Here is a 23,098-nt window from a genome sequence, read left to right as displayed (position 1 = left end):
AATAATCATTTAATTTATACTCTTTTCCTTATTTTTCCTGAGCAATTTCCATTGATGTAGAAAATAGCTACATATATAAAAGGTCTCTCTCTCTATATATATATATACATATTTTTAAATATATAACTTCTACTAGGTATAGATCTTGATTTCAATCTTGCAAGCAAAAGTTATAACATGATTTATGTTTTATCTTTTCTTGTAGAATAATAAAGGAACTATTGACTTTAGTAGCTTGTAAATCTGCATTTATTGCTATTATATTTACACTGTCCTATATTCTGTGTACATTCCGGTAGACATAGTCTTTTAGTTTCTTGTTGCTAAGGTACACACTGTCCCCAAGCATTTCCATTTCTAAAGGTCTGCCTTGAAATCCATCCAAAAATGAAAATGTGCCTTCTCTGAAGTTTTTGAAGTTACATGTTTCTAAGGGGGCAGCCTTTTTTTTTTTTTTTCTCAACATGTTTTTATACTGAAATTTTCTAAATGTGCTAACTACCTATCCTTCAGAAAGTGCAAAGTTGTGCAGCTGCTTACAGTTAAGGACCAGATTGACACTAAGTCACTAGTTCATGTGGACCAAACAAAATAAATACCTTGATTTCATCACTGAAGAATAAAACAATGCTTGATTTTTTTGCTTTATTGCTGCATCAACTCAAAAACATCTTCCTTTCAAATACATGCATTTATTCCACTGGCATGCATTGTCATCTATCCATACCTGTCAATAATTAATAGATAAGATTCCAATATTTAAGACAGAAAATTATATTAATATTGCATTACAGAGTAAAGACAGTTCTTGTATGTCTAAATTGAGCCTCTTTAAGCTCTATTAGTACATTTAAGCCAATGCCCCAGAAAGGGTTTTCCTTGCTATTTATGCAGATAAACAGTAATTTTTGCAATACATTGCAAATTTCTGAAAATTCCAACACATTTTTTCTTCATTTAAACATCATGCCAGAAAGAAAATGGCCAGCAGATATTTTTTTTATAAATGTTTATAAAACAGTAAATGGACACAAAGCAGAGAACACCCTTCAGATAAAGCCTAGAGCATATAATTGTAACTCAGGTAAACAAAGCAGCTGTCTAAACTGTGAAATGAGTCATACAACCTCAGATATGTGGACATAGCTACAGGTCTCCTTCAGTAGCATTGTTCTGTGCTTGATTTTGAATAAATTGCTATGTGTTTGTTGCAGGTTTCCTGTTAGTTTAGTTTATGTCACAGTGCTAATCAACATACTTAGTTCATAATTTCAGGTACAGAATTTTAGTAAGGACTACTGCAGATGAAGAGAATATAGTGTGTTCCCTGACATCTTTGGCTGAAGTGATTAAAAAACTGGTGTCAGCTGAACATAATTATCAGGCATAATAGTGGTAATTTTTTGCTTTCTGTGACATTGATTGCAAAACCCCAATGATGTCATCAGAGCCAGATTTTCACCTACACATTTTTCTGAAATTCCTGGTGGACAAAATGACAGCTATCACAAGAAGATGCCATAGGTGGCAGGCTCAATGCGAGTTTGAAGGCTTCAATTATCCACCTTCTTTTATGTAACTGAGTGAATTTAACTGAATAGTGTGGGAGTAAACAAGTGCTGCCTAATTTATATCTACTGGATTGTTAGATGATTTCAGCTTTAGGGATGTAATTCTAGTATTTTTCCTCTGCGTCATATTCTCATAAAAAAAAAAAAAAAAAAAAAAAAAAAAAAAAAGGTATTTTATAATCTGAATTAATTCAGCATATATTGCATAGACTCTATAAATGCTTCCTGTATCACTTTTTTTTTTCTTTTTTTTTTTCCTGTACCGTCAGCCTGCTAATTCTAGACTCTGAATGTTGCAGAAAGATACTTATGAGATATATAAGTAAGGCATCATATTTTTATCACAATTATACCAGAAGGTGGACAATTTTAATACCTTTGAGAGTGCATATTCAGGAAAGTTTTAGGTTGATGTCATGTACGTACATATCTTAACAATGTTATATCTAAGAATCTTATTGCCACTTTCAATTCCAATGGGCTCTTTAGGCTCTCTCAATTCCCTCCCCAGTGCATGTTTTTCGCTCCTTTTGAAATGAACTCCAAGGACATGCTACATCTGCGGAATTTAAAAGAATTCTGTCCTGAAAAGAAAATGTATCTCCAAGTTCACAAATGCTTTTTGAATAAATAACCACCAAATATATAATACCACAAGTTTATGTCTTGCATGTTATAGGTTTCAGGTTTACCTCTAATTTGCAATAAAAGTGAGGAAAAAACAGAGGAAGCTGTTGTCATGTACTTAGTGAAATATAAAGCCAGTGTTACTTAATCTTCATGCATTTAGTAATGGATTTAGGAGACAGCTGAAAAGTGCCAAAGACTGTTATCACCATTGTTTCACGGTAAATGAAATTTATACTGTAATGTGGTTCTTTATTTAATCCTCTGCTTGGGGGGTGCACTCATCTTACCACAACATCTAATTTCATTTATACTTTACTACACAATAGAAATTTAAATTAGAATAGGAAAACAACCTCTATTGGTTCTCGAATCATAGTATGTTTTATTTTGTTAGTGCTTGAAAATTTATTAGAAGCAAGTAATCAGATCATAGGGTTTGATTTCTTAACAATATTGTTTTCAATTGCACATTTACTTATTTCTTCTTACAAATATTTTGAATCCTCAAGAGAATTGCATATTAATTTGCAAGATTCGAGATGGTAAATCATGAACCATCTTGCCTACTGATGATAATATGCACCTCAGCAAATTCTAATTCTTCTTCATGGACACTGTTTTTGTGTCAGGCTGAATTTTAAACCTTTTCTATTGCTAATCAAAAGAAAAAAGGGAGAAATACAGGACATGTTAAAGAGTTTCATAACCAGTTATTTCACGAAGTCAATGAGCTCTCCTCTCACATTTTAAATTAAGAATATTGGTAAGAATATTGGTAAGAATATTCCTTCACAGAAAGGAAGTATAAAATGTTATTCTGATCATTAAAAACCTGTTGTGTTACTTTATTTACTATTACTTTACATTTTAGGTTATTAATAACGAAATAGATGGTAAAATATCTGGAATCTCAAAACTAGAAGAGGAAGCTGAGTCATTTTCCCAGTTTGTTACCTGTGGAGAATATGCCCATATTAAAGCCAAACTGACTCATATCAAAAGGTATTGTGAAGAGCTAAGAGATCATGCACAGAGATTGGAAGGAACAATCACAGGAAATGTATCAGCACAGCAGAAATATGAAGAATGTCTGAAACAGGTAGACAATATAAAATCTACTGGGCTATTTGCAGCAATTTATTGAATTATTCAATTTTTCCAAAATTAAATATAAAATACCATATTATAAGAGAATGCACTAGAATGTATGAGTAGCTTTGTAAGGCAATTGCAAGACTTCCATAGGTAAATTTTTGCTTTGAGTGATTTAAAACGCAAGTTCAGGAAGACATTAAATTATACATACTCAAAAATTTATACTGTCTCTTAGAAAACCTAAGCGATTCTGCTGGATGGAGAATGGTAACATGTATCTAGTGTCTAGTTTATTTGTATAAACTACATAATTCCAACCTAAGATTGTTAGTATGTGAATATGATACATCATAAGGGAATAATTTGGATATTATTAGTTCCAAGTAGCAGAGCACAGTTAGCAACTTTTAACTAAAAAAACATCCAGAACTACAATAAATAAATAAATAAATTTGATATAATATTCTCTTGTCACTAAATATTTATAAAATGTCATTTGAAGCATCATGTATATTTCTTGATAATTTTAGGCTGTTTTATCATTATTACTATTTGCTTCCTTTTCTTCATAGGTGCAACAGTCAGTGTCTGAATTTGAAACTAAGTTAGCTGAGCCTCTCACATTATGCAGTTCATCACTGGAAACGTATGGAGCCCTGCAGGATTGCATGGTAAGCATATGGTCAGTGAATCCTGCCACTGAGTCCAGGGAAATGGAGACACAGTGAGCTCCTCACAGAAACCCTAGTAAATTCTGGACCTGCATCTGCCTGATGCCACACAGCCTGGGATGGAAACACGAGGAGGCAGCAGCAGCCTCTTGGGGTGGGCAGCCCCGGAGAAGCAGCAGCTTTCGTCTGCTATGTCCTCTCACCATTTCAGACAGGCTTGGATGGCTTTCTCCCTCCTCTAGAAAAAAGACCACCAAAAGTATTAATTGGGCCTCCAGGTTTTTGCTTTTAATTTCATATGCCATATGAATATTTCAATAGAAGAAACAAGTCTGGTAGGTGTTGTTCTATTGTTCCTCAAGGATTTTTATGAAACTTAGGTTTTGGAATAGAGAGGTTTGTGATTGAAATAAATAAACAAACAAATAAATAAATAAATAGAAGTGGATCTTCCTGGAAGCACTTTTTCTTGGGCTGTGCACAGACTGAACAGAGCTTTTCAGCAGACAATTTTTTTTTTTTTTTTTTTTTTTTTTTGGTGCCCATGAATGTTTCAACATTTGGTTCTGCCCATTGCAAAAGGAAAGGGAAAGTTGGACTGGTATTCAGACTACAGATAAGCCCAAATCTCAGTGAACTTGGTGTATGCAGCATTTTTTTCTGTGTCTATAAGTACATAATGTTTTTCCATGATAGTCATTGTTTTCCTTTCTGAGAAAACTTTGTAAAAACGCTTAGTTGTATATTGCAGAAGAATACATGTAATTTCCTTTTGAATTTAGTGGTAACTAATTGCAAAGTCTCTATGCAAGGAAGATCTTAGCCAAAGCACTTCAAAAAAAAGCTTGATATTTGTTCAGGAAAAAGAACTAGCATATAGAAAATTCATTCGGACAACATATGTAATCATTATTGTTACTGGCTTTTAAACATTATGAATATACTGAGTATACTGTTGTATTCCTGTCCTGTCCACAGGATCATGTTGATCCAATATCTTAATGTGAAATTAATTATTATTATTATTATTTAGTTTAAATAGCAGCAGTGTTTTGCTGTATAATACGTATTTATCCTATAAATGATTTATTCCATTATGGTCATTATAACCATAACTGTTATTATTGCACACCTGTAAATTGGAACTTCAGTGGTATTAAATGTATTTTATTTTGTGCTTTTCTAGCTCATTTTACCACTTTTGATTTGTTTTCAAGGGAAGAAGTTTCCCAGCCCTTTAGTAATGGCAACACTGGAAAGTCTAGTCAACATTGGATGCCATTTCTATGAAAAGGCGCTGACAGGAGTCAGCTATGGTTAACGCTGACAGGAGCTTACTGTAACTGTTCCCTATTTCTCCCTTGTAATGACATGGGTTGTGGCAGTCTTCACAGGCTGGCAGGAGCCTTTGTTGTTACTGTATCTGCATAAGTTAAAGCAATTGTTTTCTTTGGAATTTGGGTCATTGTCCTACACGATCATGCTGTGTAGTGTGCCAGTTCAGAAGATCTGACTGTTTCATTTATGACTGTTTTTTTTACTTTAACACTTAAACTCTACTTTAACACTTTAAGACTTAGGAAAGTCTTTTCCCACTGTAAGCTAGTGGTGATTGATATACTTGGACCCATGTATCTAGGATAGATGTGAGAGAAGCTTAATTTATACAGTAGCTTCATGATCTGGGGGGTATGGCATTGCTTCAAACTCCTGGTGGAAGTATAGATTTATTTTTTTTCCCACCTTTGTTACTGTAGTTTTGCTATTAACATATACAACTTCTCTTTCTTTTATATGTTCATTAGGACCTTTGTCATACTGTGGAAAAACTGGGCAACACTCTGGCCTCTCTCTCAGCCTGTGCCCGAAAGGTAGCCAACAAAGAAAAAACTGCTCAGGAAGTTACAGTGTTACAGCAAAACTATGAAAAGGTGCTAGAAAATGCTAAAGAGAAGCAGATCTTACTGGAGACTCTCCTGGCTCGGTGGCAGAAGTGAGTAAGCTCCTATGTCTGTTATGATGGGTGCAGAGATCTTTCTACAGTCAGTCCATGATATGATGGGGAAGACATGAATTGATCACTATGTTGTGATTTTCTTAGGCAGGAGAAAGAGCTCTCTTCTTTCCTGGCCTGGCTGGAGGGGTGTGAAGCTGCAGCCAGGCCTTCAGAGCAGTATGTTTCTGCTGACAGAGTTAAGGTGGCAGGTGAACTGCAATCTCTGCAGGTATGTTTCATCTGAAAGATCATTCCCAAGATCATTCCCCTACATATCCTAGTTTGTTTCAGTATCATCTAAAGGACGTGCTTGCTCAATTGTCATCTGAAAAGTCACTTGATTCTGGACTTTGGAAATGTTTTAGGGAAATATTCCTATTTTTTTCTTGTTTTATCAAAAAAAAAAAAAAAAGTCAGGAAAAAAAGTTGTTTGAAAATATAGAATGTCTGCTCAAGAAGAAAATATGTCCTGGCATATCCTATATATTTATCATTGGTCTGCTTGCCAGAGGATCTTTACTCTAGAGAAATTCCTTCATTAATCAATGTTACTTTCCTCTTCTCATATGAAGAATGTTGGTGTGACAGCAAAATATTCAGGGATGTAGAATTCACAAGTCTGATTTCCTTTTGCTTTTTTAAGCGCAAGATTTTCATCCTATTCTAACATATACATGTATTTTTCCTGGCATTTGTTTTTAGATTAATAGGGAGCAGTTGGACAGATGTAGCATCCTTTACACACTCCATGACACCAATCAATCCATAATTTGACTTTTAAATGAATGAAGGGAAGGAAAATTACTATTTTGTTTCTTTGTTTGGGCCAATATTTCCTCATAATTCTGATGCTGCACAGAAAATATGTTGCAAAATTTACTCTTGATTTTAGTCATTTTTATCAGACAGTAGAGTTATATGGAAAGGTCACACTTTGTCCTAAGAGAGAGAAAGGAAAACAGTTTTTGATGAATCCTTCTTGAAATACAGAGGCAGCTTTAGCTATCTGAGAGATATTGAATACCTTTGTGTCCTAATGGATCTCAGTTCCTCCAAGTATTTGGAGCTCATTCACTTGTTTCACAGTGGTTTTATTAGAAAGCCTTAGTTGATTTTTTTTTTATTTTATGATTTATTGTTATTTGACATAATATGATGCCATATTTAATCTAAATTCTGCACATTCCATTGTTTTCTCAGGATTTGAGAGCAGATTTTGAGCCTCATGCTTCAGTCTATGCGAGCCTGTTACAGTTAAATGAGTCACTGTTCCCAACAGCTTCCAAAGAGTGTGTGAAAGCAATAAAAGATAAATTTAAAGAGCTGGATGAAAGGTGGAAAGCTTTACCACAAACTGTCGATAGAAGGTTTGTGCCTCAGAATGTTTTTTGTATGTTGAATGAGAGTAACCAATACCTCAGTTAGGAATCCCAGTCCTGAAACCTAGTTTTACATTATTATCATTAGGAAAACAAAGATTTAAGGGTCACTTTGTACACTGTGCTCCTAGGAAAGGGATGTGGGAAATCCTACAGATTTATCATGTTGCCTTTTTGGGATAAACTCCCCTGTTTCTTTGATAGAAGATGTTTATTGCAAGGAGTATGGTGCCAGAAATGGAGATAGTATTTTGTTTCCTCAATTCTCAAGTGACTTCCTAAATTACTTCCGGAATCTGTAATATCTGCTTTTCATTTCTTCAGTTATATGCTTTACCTTGTGAAAAGCTGTCTTTTTAAACCCACCTTGGGCTTAATTGTTGGGCTACTGGCTAATATCAGACTCAGGAACATTGCCTCCTTTTCAAAACCATGTCATATGGTATTGTTTAGATTTCATTTGTTTTGGTGATGAATGTACATATTTTGCTATTTGTAAAGTGTCTTAAATAATAGACCCTGGTCAATGACAATATTTTTTTTAGGTTCTTTATCAATACAATTATTTTACAATATAACAGGCTTCTTCATAAATTTTCATGTTGAAAATCACATAGAGAAATTTCGAAGGGAAGTCTTGCAATGGATGAATGGTGAGGCCTTTTTTAAAGCAAGGGTTTAGAAACTGAGGTCTGCTACATGCTGAATACTCCTCTAGACATGTTCTTTCTTTGAATTGTGTTCCTCTGACTCCAGCCCCACTTCAGCAAAAGTTGAACATACAGCTACTCATCCTCTGCCTACATTTATAAGACATTTAACATACAGCTACTCATCCTCTGCCTACATTTATAAGACATTTACCTCACATGCAGTGTTGCAGATAGGATAAACAGAACTTAAAGTTAGCTTCAATATCATTCTCTTTGTTGGGTCTGCCACTATGAAGAAAAGTTTAAGAAGCCATACCTTGGTGGCTTGGGGGACTTCTAACAGTTGATATGAACAGGATGGTAGAATAAAGGAAGACCTGACTTATACTTTCAGGTAGTGCTTCCCAGTTAAGTAATCAGCACAGTAGTCATTACTTTTGTAACATAGATCTACATTTCCTTCTTTCCTTCTACCTGGCAGTGATTTTAATTCTGTCCAGTCAGCTATGGTTTTGAATATGGGAAATGATTAATTTAGGTCAACTGCATTCATATTTACATTTGACATCCTATAGGATCAACCTCCTTCAATCTCTTGTTGCTGAGCATGGACAGTTTGATGAGCTCCTACTTAGTTTTTCAGATTGGATTAAGCAGTTTCTTGCTGAACTACAAGCCACTTCAGAGATAAACACAGCTGATCAAGTACTGGCTGCATCTCAAAATAAGGTAAACTTTTGGATGTAAAAAGTAAAGGCTGACATATTGTGCAGTGTATTCTGATAAATACTCATCTAAAACTAGCAGGAGGTCGTTTACTTGTGCTTGAAAATTAATACTCTGTTGCAGCCACATACACGTTTCAATCATTTGACCAGCCCGAAACAAAACTGTAACACCAAACTGTTCTTACTAAAATCACCTCAATAATACTTGTTTTAATCCTAAGTTTAATACTACAATGTTTTCTGAACTTCTGGTTGGAAAAGGAAACCCAGCTCTCATATTTTCTTTCTTTCCAATAGAACCACTTAATGGAAATTGAAAGTAAGAAGCAGCAATTCCGAAGTCTGAAGGAACATTTAGATAAATTATGTTCTTTCAGCTGTCCAGAGGACCAGCAGACATTGCAAGGAAAGACTGAAGATTGCTTTCAGATCTTCCAGGAGGCAAGTCAAATAACTAGCCAAAGACAAGAGGCTCTGGATCAGCTGCAGGTATTCCTGGGGCTCCATAGTGCTTCATCAGGAGTACTCCACCAGCTCAGGCAGACAGTGGAGAAAACTGGAAATATGGATAAAGCTAAGTCAGAGTTGTTGGAGAAGGAACTCCATGATGTTATTCAGTCTCTTAACAAATTGGAAACTGTTGCTGTCAGTTTGGACGGTTCACTTACTAAGGCCCAATATCATCTGAAACATGGGAATTCTGAGCAGAGGACTTCATGTAGGGCTGTGGTGGATAATCTGTGCTTAGAACTGGAGGCAGTTCAAAATCTGCTGGGAACAAAACAGAGTGAGGCAGAAGCACTTGCAACCTTGAGAAGATCCTTCATGGAACATAAAGAACAGCTGCTGAAGAGTATTGAAGATACTGAGGAAAAGGCTGACAAGGAGGGCCTACGAGAAGCAACGCTGCAAGCCCTCCAGCAAAGGTAAAAACGGTATAAATGTTTGAGATTGGCATCTCTTCATTTGCTTGCAGTCCCTAGATTTTTTTATGAGTTGGAGGCACATGCGAATTTTCTGCCTGGGTGTCTTATTACTTGCCATTTTGCAAGGCATGTGAATCCATATATCTATTTAGTCAAATTTTGGAAGTGAGATGTTTGGGTGGAGGGAAAACATGAGCAGAACTTTTAACATGTCTCTCAAACCTTTTATACTGAAAGAACAGAGAAGAAAGTCTTTGTCACAGAAAATTATTTTGTTCAAATGAAGCCAAACTCCCAACAGTTATCAGAAATACCATATAGCATAGGTTTCCCTTACATGAAAAGGAAGATAAGTAAATTTGTAACCTGACTTTTAACTTGCAGATTGAGGGTCTTTAACCAGTTGGATGAAGAATTGAGTTCTCACCAGCATGAACTCCAATGGCTCATGGACAAAGCAAAGCAAATAGCCCAAAAAGATATAACACTTGCTTCTGAAATCGACAAAGAGATTAACCACTTAGAATCTCTGTGGGAGGATACTGAGAAAGTTATAAATGAAAAGTAAGTAGATCTTACGTTTATCAGTGTAAGTGTATTATTAAATACAGTTACATATATCAATGAAAGTTGATAAAGAAAGAAAGAAACTACAGAAATAAAGAATCTAATTAAACTTGTCTTAACATTTTCTTTGTTTTAGCTGCCTTTTCTTATATTTAAAGAAAACTTCTTCAAATGTTCTTTTTACAATTTGTATATTAAAATTAAGTGCTAGATACATTTAATACTACATCATCCTCAGTGAATGATTTTTGTCTAAGGGCAGAAGCAGAACAGTTCCAAGCCTGACTAATACTTAAATGGAAAGATGCAGTTTGGTGATCCCCAAATTTGATTTGATTTACTGGCTGCTATTGTTCCTTTTTTCTTGATTGCAATGATACATATATTTGTAAATATCCATCCCTGTCTTATATCCCTTCTGCAAAAAAAAACAACTGTACAACTACACGGATTACATTTTTGCTTGTATTTTTTTCCCAGCTGAATTCAGTCTATTTTTCTAGTGCATTTTTAGGAGATATATAAACTTGAACTAAGTCAATGAAATCAATGGTTTTGTTAAAAATATCTTTACCACTTCTTTTTCTTTAGCACTGCTACTAATTTGTATTTCATGTTGCATGTTGGTACAACCCATTTTTCTTATCTGTAGAAGTCCTTAATAATAGTAAACCAAGTAACTTCTGTACTGATGTGCCAAAAACTAGATAGCACCACTTTGGCAGTGAAGAACATGTATTATTAAAATAGCTGCCTCTGACAGATGCGTTATTGAGGGTAAATCAGTTGTGCAGTTGTCACATGCAGTAGGTGTATCTTTATACCTAAAACTGGAAAATACTCAGGTACCCTGATATGGTTTAAACCCAGCAGGCAGGCAAGAACCACCTAGACTCTCACTCACTCTCCCCAGATGGGATGGAGGAAATAATTGGAAAGGTAAATGTGCAAGAACTCATGGGTTGAGATACAGAGAGTTTACCAGATAAAGCAAAAATCGGGTGTAGAAGAAATGCAAAGCAAGGAATCCATTAGCTACTTCTCATCAGCAGGCTGCCACTGGAACTCAGCAGTTCAGCCACTTCCAGGAGATTGGGGCTCACAACCTCTAATGGTTTCTTGGGAAGAAAAACACCATCACTCCAAACATCCCCCCTTCCTCCTTCTTTACCCCAGCTTTTTATTCCTGAACATGACACTGCGTGGTGTGGAATATTTCCCTGGCCAGCCCAGGCCAGCTGTCCTGGCTGTGTCCCCTCCCAGCTCCTGGTGCACCCCCAGCTTCCTGCTGGCAGTACACTGCAGACAGTACAAAGAGAAGAATATTCCTTGGCTGTGTGTGAGCACTGCCCTGCGGCAACTAAAACAGCAGTGTATTATCAGTATTATTCTCATCAAAAATCCCAAACATAACATTATATGTGTCTCTACAAAGAAAATTAACTTTGTCCCAGCTAAAACTATGACATACCTCATGGTTGCCTTCTAAAGTAAAAATATTTATTTTTATTAATTTATTTTACTGATTTATTTTTACTAATTTATTTTACTAATTTACTATTTTTAAAAAATATATATAAATATATTTATATATATATATATATATATATATATATATATATATATATATATATATATATTTCCTGATTTATTTTGAACAGTTTTCTCTCTCATATACGCACAATTTTAAACCCTCCTAAACATGAATATTTTTGGAGAGTGTTTTGGAACATTCAGAAAAGGTCCAGGTCTTAAAGCAATTGCATGTCTTTGCAGTGTCATATTTCCCAAATTCCTTTCATTGGTAAACACTGTTCTACAATTAAATGTATCCAAGATATTAATCTCACCTCTCTTTCTTCAGCATAAACACCAAGAATAGATTGGATATATTCTTTCTTTCTGTCTATTGCCTGAACAGAAGTAGGCTTTTCTAGAAAGGGGAAAAACAAAAATAAAAACAAAACAAAACAAAACAAAAACACCTTTCTTAGCATCAGGTTATTTATTTATATTTATAACTATTTATAGTTATAGTATCAATACAATGATACAATGGCAGGTGAGTTGAATATAATGTTTTAAACACAAAGGGTTGCATCTGATAATTGGAGAACAGAATAGTTAGACTTATCTTGCAACAGCTTTAGCTGTTACTTCTGCTTCTTATCCAAAAAATACTCCATGTTAAAGGAAGAGGTTAAAAAATTAATTGCAATTCTCAACATTATTACAATGTGGTTTCTTGTTAGTAAGATGCTAAACTTAGGAAGTGAGAAACTTGAATTCCAGTTTTAGTGTTTCTTTTGCTCAAGTCTTTTGCTTTACAATATGATATGGATGAGGTGGTGACTGATATACTGCCTCTTCAGTGAGGTGCTTGGTGATGTATGGAGCCCCGGTGATTTGTGAAAGCTAAATATATTTCCTTGACTGCCCAAAATATGTTTAGGACTGCATTCTGATTCCTTCATGCTGAATTGTTATACTACATTCACTTTCCATCATAAACATAAACATGAATTACACTAACACAGACTTTTACCATTACAGAAAGGAGCAGTCCTGTATTCTTATTGATCTGATGAAAGAATATCAGAGCTTGAGGTCAACAGTAATGAAAGTCATAGACAGTGCTGACAGTGCTTCCGTGATCAAATCTATTTGGAAGGATCATGAAGATGTCAAGAGAACTTTATTGAAGGTAATTACATATATTTTCATTTGAGGGATTTAAATGATCTTTGATTTCATCAGGATTTTCTGTTTGACATGTGCCATTAGGCTGTCTTTCAAGTTCCTTGAATTTACTGTCGAATCTTGACACACTGACATTCAAGATTTAAGTTCTTCTGATTCTGGTGAGGAAAGAACATAGTCCTTTCTTCCTTTTTTTTTTTTTTTTTCCTGTGAAATCCATTAATGGGTATTTGATTTTTGCTATTTTAACGTTTTAGGATCTAATGAATAAATTTTCAAATGAATAATACACGTATACACCACTGGCCTAGAGATGAGTGCCCGAAAAAATGGGTTATTTTTTTTTCTTTGAGTCTTCATTAAACAAGCAAATATTTATGTCCACAGCATGAAGCAGCCAAGAACAACCTGAGTGATAAACAAAAAGATCTGGATACTTTCACCAATAAAGGAAAACATTTGTTAGCAGAATTGAAAAGAATTCATAACTGCGACTGCACTGTGGTGAAAACAGATATGAACTCTATGGTGGACAAATGGCTAGATGTAAGAATCTGGTGTTTTTACACAAAATACAGTTTTTAATTGAGCAAAGGTTAAAGTACTAGTATGTCCTTAGAATATGCAGTTTTTTGTAAAGTTTACTCTAAAATATATGATATTTAATATGATATCATAGGGATAGTGCACAGCAATGACATTCATTTGCTACACTTAAAAAATCTTATAACAATGTATGAATGTAACTGTTATAGACCTACTCAGAATATAAATTTGAATTGGATTCTTGCCTAATGTGTGCCAGTATTACTTCATGACTGTAAGTTTTACTAAATAAATAAAGCAGTAAATTATATTATATTAAGTTACACCATTAAAGATGTGAATACATTGGGAGAGACATTATAGCGGAGAAACATACTATAGAAACTAGTATTTTTTAATTTTCATATTTATACTGCTTTGATAGCAAATTCTTTTATCACATAAGAAAGGTAAATGTAGCTGTTTTTAATAACAAATTTTATTTGAACCTGAAATGATTTCCCAGTAAAAACAAACAAACAAACAGAACACATACAGCTTTTTAGAAATAGTAACATATGATTTTTGTTTATTTTATCATGTAGGAAACTAAATTCAAATTAGATTTTAGAACTTTGGCATAACTCTAAGAGGATAATTATTTTGCGAAGGCTAATTATTTGCCTTAAAATTGGCTTCAAAATCTAAAAGGAATCTAAAAATAATTTTTGAATGTATTTATGTGTTCTCCTTTCTTAAAAGGTGTCAGAAAGGATTGAAGACAACATAGACCAGCTGAGTGTAAGTGTGTCTTTATGGGATGACATCCTGAAAATTGGAAAAGAAATGGATGGATGGTGCAATAAATGTATTTCTCAACTGAATGAAGACATCGGCAACTTGAGTAACAGTCAGAGAATGGAGGTCATCCTGAAAGACTTCCAGGTGCTTACGCATAAATTGTTAATAAAAATGTTTTGGGCGAAAATCTCTAGTGATATAAGGCACATAGATAAACCTGCACTGCTTTAGACCACTGTGTCCCCTGCACAAGCAATGGTATCACAAATGCAGCGGCTAGCATAGACACTTCAGTCTAATATTGAAGCTGTCTACTTCTGACAGAAACAAGAATGGCACAGCGCTTACTCCATCTAAATGTCATAGTCATTTTGACTCTAGCAGTACGTGACCCTGTGTTCTTGCAAGGACAAAAATTTCAAAAATTTGGATATTGGACTGAGCGATGGTCCAGTAGAAGCTCATGGAAATTTTAGACATCACCTGCAGTTAAGCAATGAGCAACTTCTAAAATCTCAGCTCAAAAGATAGAGTCTCCAGCCACTATAATAATAAAGTTATGGTGGACTGTAATGCAAATTTTAATGTCAGGTTATAACAAGTTCAGTAACATGTTCTCTTTCTTTTCTGAATAGTGTTAAACAGATTTCGGAATATAATCAGTGTTCAGGAAGCATTCTGCCACCACTGGTTTAAAATGTACAGCAGGTCAACCATAGAATGAGTTATATTCTACTTCATTTGAAATAACTAATGTCCTTACAAAGATGTACAGTGTACATATACAAGTACAATAGAAGATGAAATGGTACTAATTCAGTATTTTGCTGAGGACAAACTCTATCTAATGTCTTTGTGACAACCATGACAGTCAAACCACCTAACTTCATTACTATTTAAACTTCTTTGGAGTAACAGCAGCCAACACCCAAACCACCTGACTCAAAGCGAGCCAAAACAACAGAAAGCATGAGGGCTGTGAATACATCTGCAGTCACAGAATGCATTGTTCATAATACTTTTTTGTACTGTCTTTTGCAAAGGAAAGGCAGTTCACTGACACATTTCACATGGACAGAAAAATCTCATATATTGTTCATAACACTGGTCTCTTTCTCAATTAGCTCATATTAGCTAATATTATATGCTCCTAGAACATCCCCTTGAGGATTCTTCTAAAGCCACCTGAATTTCTACCATTCATGAATGGTGCTGAAGTTAAGCGTAGCTGTTTAATCCTGAAATCCGCAGTCCAATCATTTAACTGGAGTGGCCTTTGAATTTTTTGAATGAAAGTTTGGGTAACATGGCACAAACACTAATTTCTTACTTAGTACTTCAAAACTACAATTATACAGATTATATTTTTCTCTTTTATATTTCTGTTGCTTTTAAAATAAACAGAATATTTATTTATAATGTGGATATCTATGACTGCAATAAATAAAAGGTCCTGACGCGTCAGTGTATATATAACAACATTTTTAATTCCATTTTGAGTGTGACTTTTAGTTCTGTCTATTTTTGTTCTGAGGTCTCATTTCCTTGTAATAAAAAACAGAGTACATCTATTATGCTCTGCATGCTACTTAGTGGAAGCTAACAACCACAGTAGATTTTTCCAGTCAAATAAACAATGACATTCCAATCTTTATTCAGCCACTTTTAGGAAACTAAAGCTGTTGTATTTTTAAATGCTAAAAATATGTCTGGTTATTTAAATGGAGGGAAAAAAATCTGAGCCGATTCTAATAAAGGAAAAGAAATGGGAGAGCTTTAGAGAAGGAAACTAACAGAACTGTGCTTGCTGCTAGTTGCTAAACCTCATTATATTGTTCATTTTTCCGACTGATGGAGCATCCTTTCCAAGCTCTAAAACCTTCTTGTAGTTTGGTATGAAACTTTGACTACATCTCTTCTACAGTCTCAAGTCAAGGATAAAGAACAGAAGCTGGAGCAGCTCAGCTCTAAAATTTTAGAGCTCAAAGACCTGACTCATAGTCAAGAGCCTCCTGCAGATCTTCAGGTAAAATAAAGATACTGTTAATCACAGACTATGCTTAATTATAAGTGTTCTTTAGTAGTCTCAAATTAGTGTCCTGAACTGTTACTAGATAATGATAAAATAGGAGCACTGAAGATAAGCTCTTGAACTGTTGTTGGTGGTTAGTTTCACACTTTTTTTTATAATCTAGGAGAGATGCAAAAGCAAAAATATGAATATTTTTGAAGTTGGATTTCAAAAGGAAATTGATATGTGAGGTTATCTGTTTTCAACATGTCAGAAATTTTAAAAGATAGTCTGACTTCTGTGATTTCCACAGCAAGGAAGTATCTCAGTAGATAGTTATTTCAAGCACAGGTATCAGATTTTAACTGAATTTAATCTAACATTCAGGTCTTGTCCACATTTTGCACTGACTGTAAACATAAGCCTAAATTACTAATCAGATACTGATCAAAAACCCTATATTATCAAGATGCGCAAGCTATGTAGTAATGCTTATGTTCTCAGAAATTGTTTCCTTTATGTGAGAGAATAAAACATCGTGTTTAATTTATTATGAAGTTAAATTTATTAAATTTATTTTATAATAAGTTTAATATCTATTCACTTAAAGTGTAAAACCTAGAGCATATTATGTTGCAGTATATCCCTACTGACCAACAGACACCTATTTCCAAATACTGAATATGATAAACACGATAAAAATGTACACCATATCCACAGTAAAACTGTGGTAGATATTGTCCTTTCATAAGTTGTTTGATTTAACTTTTATTAGTAAAATGTGTACAACTAGCATCTACTATAATTTCATATAATGCTGTGATTAAACATTTTTTTGTGTGTGTTTTCTTCAATCTGCTTTACAGTGGGATTCTCAGTACTCTTACTTCTCACCCATATCACCAATATTTATTGTATAGAGCTAGTAGTAATTAGGTGATGTTGTATATATATATATATGGCAAACAACTAAATATAATATATAATAGTAAAATAAAATTAAATAGAAATAGAAATAGAAATAGAAATAGAAATAGAAATAGAAATAGAAATAGAAATAGAAATAGAAATAGAAATAGAAATAGAAATAGAAATAGAAATAGTAAAAGATCGGCTGTTTAATTTATCAGAAGTGGATAATAACATTTTGCATTCTAGCTTTCAAGAAGTTAGTATTCCTTCTTTGGATTACTGTATATCTAAGATTTGATCCTGAATGGCTGATATTTTTTTATTCATGAAAGCATACTTAGTCATGGAGCAAATTTTTAATGTGTATAACTTTCCTACCTTACATTTTTTCAATACATTTCCAGTTCTCATTATAAATGTTTTATTTAAGTATTTTTAAAGTTAACATTTTTCTTTTAGTTTATAGAATTAGATTTAAGGCAAAAGCTGGAACATGCCAAAGAAATGTCTGAGACGGCAAAAGAGACACTAAAAGATTTCAGTACTCAGAAGATGCAGTTACAGAATTTTATTGATCAGACAACAGACTGGTTAACAAAAGTGGAAGATACACTTTTAAGCTGTGCACATAACCTGGATTCTGAAGCTCTGAATAAAGTGAAGGTCAGTGTTGAAGAAAATGAATATATTTCTTTTTAATGCAGCAAACTTCTGTTTTTACTGTCACAGTTTTCGCTACCTAGGTACAACAACAGTTAAGTATTATACATCTCCTGCAGAGCTACTAGAATATCAGAAAATACTGATACTCTTCAAAAGTTGCACCAATGAATAGAGGTTCTAAAAAACTATTAACTTTATGCAAAACTTTCAGAAAATTATAATGAATAACATGGTCCTTGATGTGATGAGAACTGGTTATGTTTACAAGTCCATTCAATTCCTTGTGGAGTAAGTTATGAACATATAACTCACCAAAAAGACCCTGGGCTGAACTGAATTTAACACAAGCTTCTACCTCAGAAATACTCTTCAGTCCTCATATATAACAATTCTTTTGTCTAGATGCTAGAGTTCTCTTGATTGCATACAATTATGTACATCATAACAGGACAAACAATATGGAAATCTTTTTTCATTGTGATCACATGTTAATGCTGATATACCAGCTAATTCAAATTTAATTTGGTTATAGGTATTCCTCTCTAGTCAAATGAAAACTCCATTTCATTCAGAAGTCCCAGTAAATACCAGTGTCATAGTGCATCTCACATTTCAGACTTTTCTGAAAACAATTATTGTAATTCAATATGTTTTTATTAAAAAAAAAAAAAAAGTTAAACAATAATAAACAGTAAATTTTGTATATATTTGCTGGATCTTTAGTTTCAAGAATTCATTTCACTTGGCAAGTTCAGGAAGCATGATCCAGATCTGCTTCTGGATTATACTAATAATCAGATATTATTATTATACTAATAATCAGATCCATACTTCTTCCCTTGATTGTGTCTAGACTTGCAATAGACCGCAGAATAAAGGAATATGTGGGAGGAGCAGAAATGCTTGAGAAAATACAGGGCTCTTTTGTTTATTTAAAAATGTCATATTTATGTTATAACTTCATTTTCAGGAAACACAAAAAGACCTACAGCTTCAGCAGGGCAGCATTGATTCAGCGCGTGAGAACCTCAATAGACTGTGTCGCAAGTACCATTCTGTAGAGCTGGAAACTCTTGGTGGCACTGTCACTTCATTAATAAAGAAATATGAGGCTGTGATTCAGCTCTGTTCCAGAACACAGGCCAGCTTGCAAGAGTCCTTGGAAAAACATTTCCTCTGTGAGTTTTCAGGCTTGTTAATATGAACCGTTAGCCCACAGCCATGAATCATTCTGGAGGCTGCCAGAGTTTCCAGTGATGTCACTTGCAATTACAACTTTATTTTTGTATGGAGCCTTTCAGAAAGTTAGCAAATGGTCATTTACCATCTGCTATGAAATAATGCATTTTGCAAAAACAGAATTCAAATTTAGACATGTAAAATACGTAAATGGCAACTCACCTTTCTTCAACTTCTATGTTACTGCCTCATATTCTCACAGATTCTTCCTTAGTATACATCTCTAATGCATAAATACACTTTGTGTATTTGTTATTCAGAGAAGTATTTAACCATATGGAAATCTTTATAACGAAAAAGTACTCATTTGGAGTAGTTCCTGGTTTCTCTGGTAAATAACTGGAGAGAAGTATGCATTTTTTAATCTTAGATGTTAAGCTAGATGTTTATCTAACATCAAATTGGGATACATAGTAGCCTGGAAGTGTCTGTCTTTCCATTGACTATAAAGGGGAACCTAGTATGACTCTTGAAATTTGGATGTTTGCTTGTAAACATCTGACTTTTGGGGAAATGAATCTCATCACCCCAGTGTCAATAAAAACAGTGAGGTTAATCCTGTTAACTATTGGTTCCTGAACACATGGTTCCTGAAGGATAAAGGATAAATAAGTGTGGCAGACAGCTACACAGTATTGTGCTTAATGCTGCTTCTTAAATATATATATATATATATATATATATATATATTCTCTTCTCTATATATATTTTTTTATCAAATAAGATTCTATGCAAGAATTCCAGGAATGGTTTTCTGATGTGAAGGCTGCAGTAAAAGCATCATCTGACAGGTCTGGAGACAGCAAAGCTATAGAGGCAAAGCTACATGATTTGCAGGTATAGTAAATAAATAAATAAATAAAATAGTAATTGACAGTACAACTACATGTATCAAATTATATCTCTAAAATAATTTGTAGAACCTATCATGCATATGATTTTGTTTCCAATAAGGCAATGTAAGACTAGTTCAACAAAGCTACTTGTACTGTAAAGGAAATAAAATTTACATTCACTGTTCTGAAATATCAGAGTTTACTTTCTGGAAGATTGAGAGGTTGATGTATCTGAACTTTTTATTTCTTTTCTGATTTTTAATCCCTTTCCCTCCCCGTCCCTTCCCATTTTACGGTTAGTCAGTCCTTCAGATTTACATAGATGTATCAAATCTTGTCTATTGCTGGGACAGAGCACAAACAGAGCAGACAGCTAGTGCAGGCAACCATAATTACTGAAATGCCTAACATCTTTCGGACATCACTAAGCTATCCAGATAAAAACAGGGCTGTCTTGGGGACAGATAGGAAAATCAAGCTCTGTGAATTATAGCATCACTTAATATAAATTTATTTGAACTATCCATTGGATTTTGTTCAATTTCTTGACATGGTTCTCATCTTCTAACATAAATATTGCTTATCTTTATCAAATCTTACATGTTTAAACTGTATTCTTTCATCACACAGGTTGTGATGGATTCTATTAGTGAGGGACGAAACAAGTTAGATGCTGCATGCAAGGAAGGAGAAAGTTTGTATTCTTGCTTACCCAAACCAGTTGTGATCCATATTCAGGAGCAAATAGCAAAGTCTAATGAGAACTTCCATGAATTCTTCAAACAGTGTCTAAATGATAAGCAGGCCCTGGAAGCTTGTGCCTCACACCTGGGAAGGTAAGTTGAAAATAGACTGCATGAAATGTTCAGACTGGAAGTACAGGACACAATTTGAAATGATTTCCAGTTACTCTAGTCCTGTTTGCTCTTTTTCTTTGGAAATATTTAAGACAAAATGAGGTTCTCTTCTAAAATCTACTACTACTACTAATAATAATAATATTAATAATTAATAATAATAATAATAATACAGCAGGTCCAGCTCTGAGAGTATTAGCTTAAGTGTCAGGATCATATATGTGGAAGAACCGTGTAGCTCTTGTGATCCCAGATCAGAAGTTGGGGTCTCAGTAATTCAAATGCACTTTCCTGGGAGGAAAAGGTATGATGAATTTTCAAGTTCTGCCCCGGCATTTGAAGATAGTATGTGCTTTCTGAACATCTGGCACCTGTCCTGTCCTATTCCAGATTTACATATTTCCTAAAGAGATAGTAAGAAAACACTCTTAAATTAACACCTTGGAATTTGGGGAAATCAAATGCTTTTAGGTATAATTAGATTCCAAACTGTTGCTAATTGAAAGCAAATTTGGTGTGTCAATAATGATAAAAGAGCAAGGTGGGTTGGTGTGCCTTCATGTAAGTAAAAAGCTTGCAAACATAGGAACTTAGAGCCTGTTTTGTTGAGTTCTGAACACTCCAGATTCCACTTATGTTCTGTCAGACAAATTAAAAGCACAACACTCCAGGTATTGTATGTATCAATAATGAGTAAAAATCAATTTCTACCCATTTTTTTTCCTCTTAAAAATATCATTATGAGGATTTGGGGATTTGGAAGAAAAACATTTCTTGTGCTCTGTCTTTATTGAGTCTAGTAATAAATAAAAGCACTACCACTTTAAATTTTGAGGGCTTCTTTTCTGACTGTAGTTCCCATGATTTTGCTGAACATTTTTAGAGAGTTGCTGAATATTTTTAGATTAGTAGTCACCGTGGAATTATGTTTTGTGTACAACTCCTATTTGCCAAGAATGAAACTTATACCTAGCTTTGTTTTCCTGGTCTTTTGGATATTGAAAGAACTGAGTTAACTTTAACTCAGTTAACTTTGCTAACTGTACTACACCTGAGAAATATTTTTAGGTAAATATTTATCTGTTCTGTAGTTTTGAAGATCACTACAAGAAACTCAGCCTGTGGTTACATGACATGGAAGAAAGAATAAGCACAGAAGCATTAGGAGAGAGCAAACAGCTTATTCCTGAGAAGAAAAAGGAGGTGCAGAAAGTGGAAAACTTCCTGGAAGAGTTACTGACTTCAAGGTAGTATGAAACACTTTTCCTAAAACACTCTCATTTTCCCCTCTGTTAAAGTAATACTGAAAGTGAACTGTTTGGGTAAAGTGTGTTCGTGAAAGACAGACAAAAGTGTTGCAATATACTCTAAAAATAGACTGAGTCCAAATATTCCCAGTTTTAAGGAAATTTGAACTTCAAGACAATACCAGAATTTGATGTAGACACATTTCTCATTAAGAAAAGTATATCTTAGTTCATTAATAAATGAAGCCTGAAAAATATCATTGATAGTAAAAGCAATAGTAAAAACATCATATATCATCATATCAATTTATAAAATTTTATTCTTTTTTCTGTCCTGCAACACCTAGATCTAACTGGGTTAGCAGATTCTACTTTCCTATAGAGTTGACTTTGTATAAAGAGACCAAATGACATTATTATTTTATTAAATAATATTAATTATTAATATTAATATTAAATAATATTAACATTATTTACTAATAAATTGGCTGATAAGTATTTCTAGATTTTAGACTCAGTGAGTGGATCGACATCCAGGCAAAGTAATGTGTTTTTTTTTTTTTTGTTTGTTTTTTTTTTTACTACATTGTGGCTTTTCAATTTTTATTATCTTTATTATGTTAGTGAATATTGAACAGAAATAGTAGTCAGCTGTTCAAGGCTCACAGAATGCTAAAAAGAAACACAGTCACTATCTATCCTCTTGAGACTGTTGCAAGACATTTTGGTCTATACAAATTCCTTTTAATCACAGGATATCTGGAAGGGTTATCCAATAGTAGATTAACTGAGGCTATATAAGGCCAGAGTTTTAACTCCTTTTACTGAGCCTTGTACTGAACCCCAGAGTTAGTGTCTAATGCTGGGCAAATGGCCTGACTTTTCCATCATGCATTCTTACATGTCAAAGGCTATAAACTCCTCAGAAGTTTTGGCAGGTACAAAAAGGTAGCAGTTCATGAAGAACTGGATGTCTGATAGCCAAAAAGAAAATAAGTTAGCTTTTAATTTAAATATGTAACACAAAGATTCCAGTGTGATAATTTGGAGTATCAAAATCTGCAAGAAATGGCACTATATACAAGTAATGA

General features: G+C 34.0%; 1 protein-coding gene across 1 annotated transcript in view; it reads left to right on the top strand.

Annotated features, from left to right (window-relative positions):
* SYNE1 (spectrin repeat containing nuclear envelope protein 1) overlaps nt 1–23,098 on the top strand; it is a 295,282-nt gene that overhangs the window by 101,054 nt on the left and 171,130 nt on the right. The window contains 17 exon segments of the mRNA XM_084285341.1: nt 3,073–3,300; nt 3,869–3,967; nt 5,773–5,960; nt 6,069–6,192; nt 7,164–7,330; nt 8,571–8,724; nt 9,021–9,649; nt 10,034–10,213; nt 12,770–12,920; nt 13,304–13,462; nt 14,204–14,386; nt 16,167–16,268; nt 17,625–17,828; nt 18,799–19,006; nt 19,792–19,904; nt 20,534–20,739; nt 21,852–22,007. Of these exon segments, the coding sequence (XP_084141467.1) occupies nt 3,073–3,300; nt 3,869–3,967; nt 5,773–5,960; nt 6,069–6,192; nt 7,164–7,330; nt 8,571–8,724; nt 9,021–9,649; nt 10,034–10,213; nt 12,770–12,920; nt 13,304–13,462; nt 14,204–14,386; nt 16,167–16,268; nt 17,625–17,828; nt 18,799–19,006; nt 19,792–19,904; nt 20,534–20,739; nt 21,852–22,007 (3,251 nt within the window).

Source organism: Netta rufina (genome assembly GCF_964035555.1).
Source record: "Netta rufina genome assembly, chromosome: 3".
Classification (NCBI taxonomy): domain Eukaryota; kingdom Metazoa; phylum Chordata; class Aves; order Anseriformes; family Anatidae; genus Netta; species Netta rufina.
The sequence above is the reverse complement of the archived record's forward strand: the minus strand, read 5'-3'. Positions and strand labels throughout refer to the sequence as shown.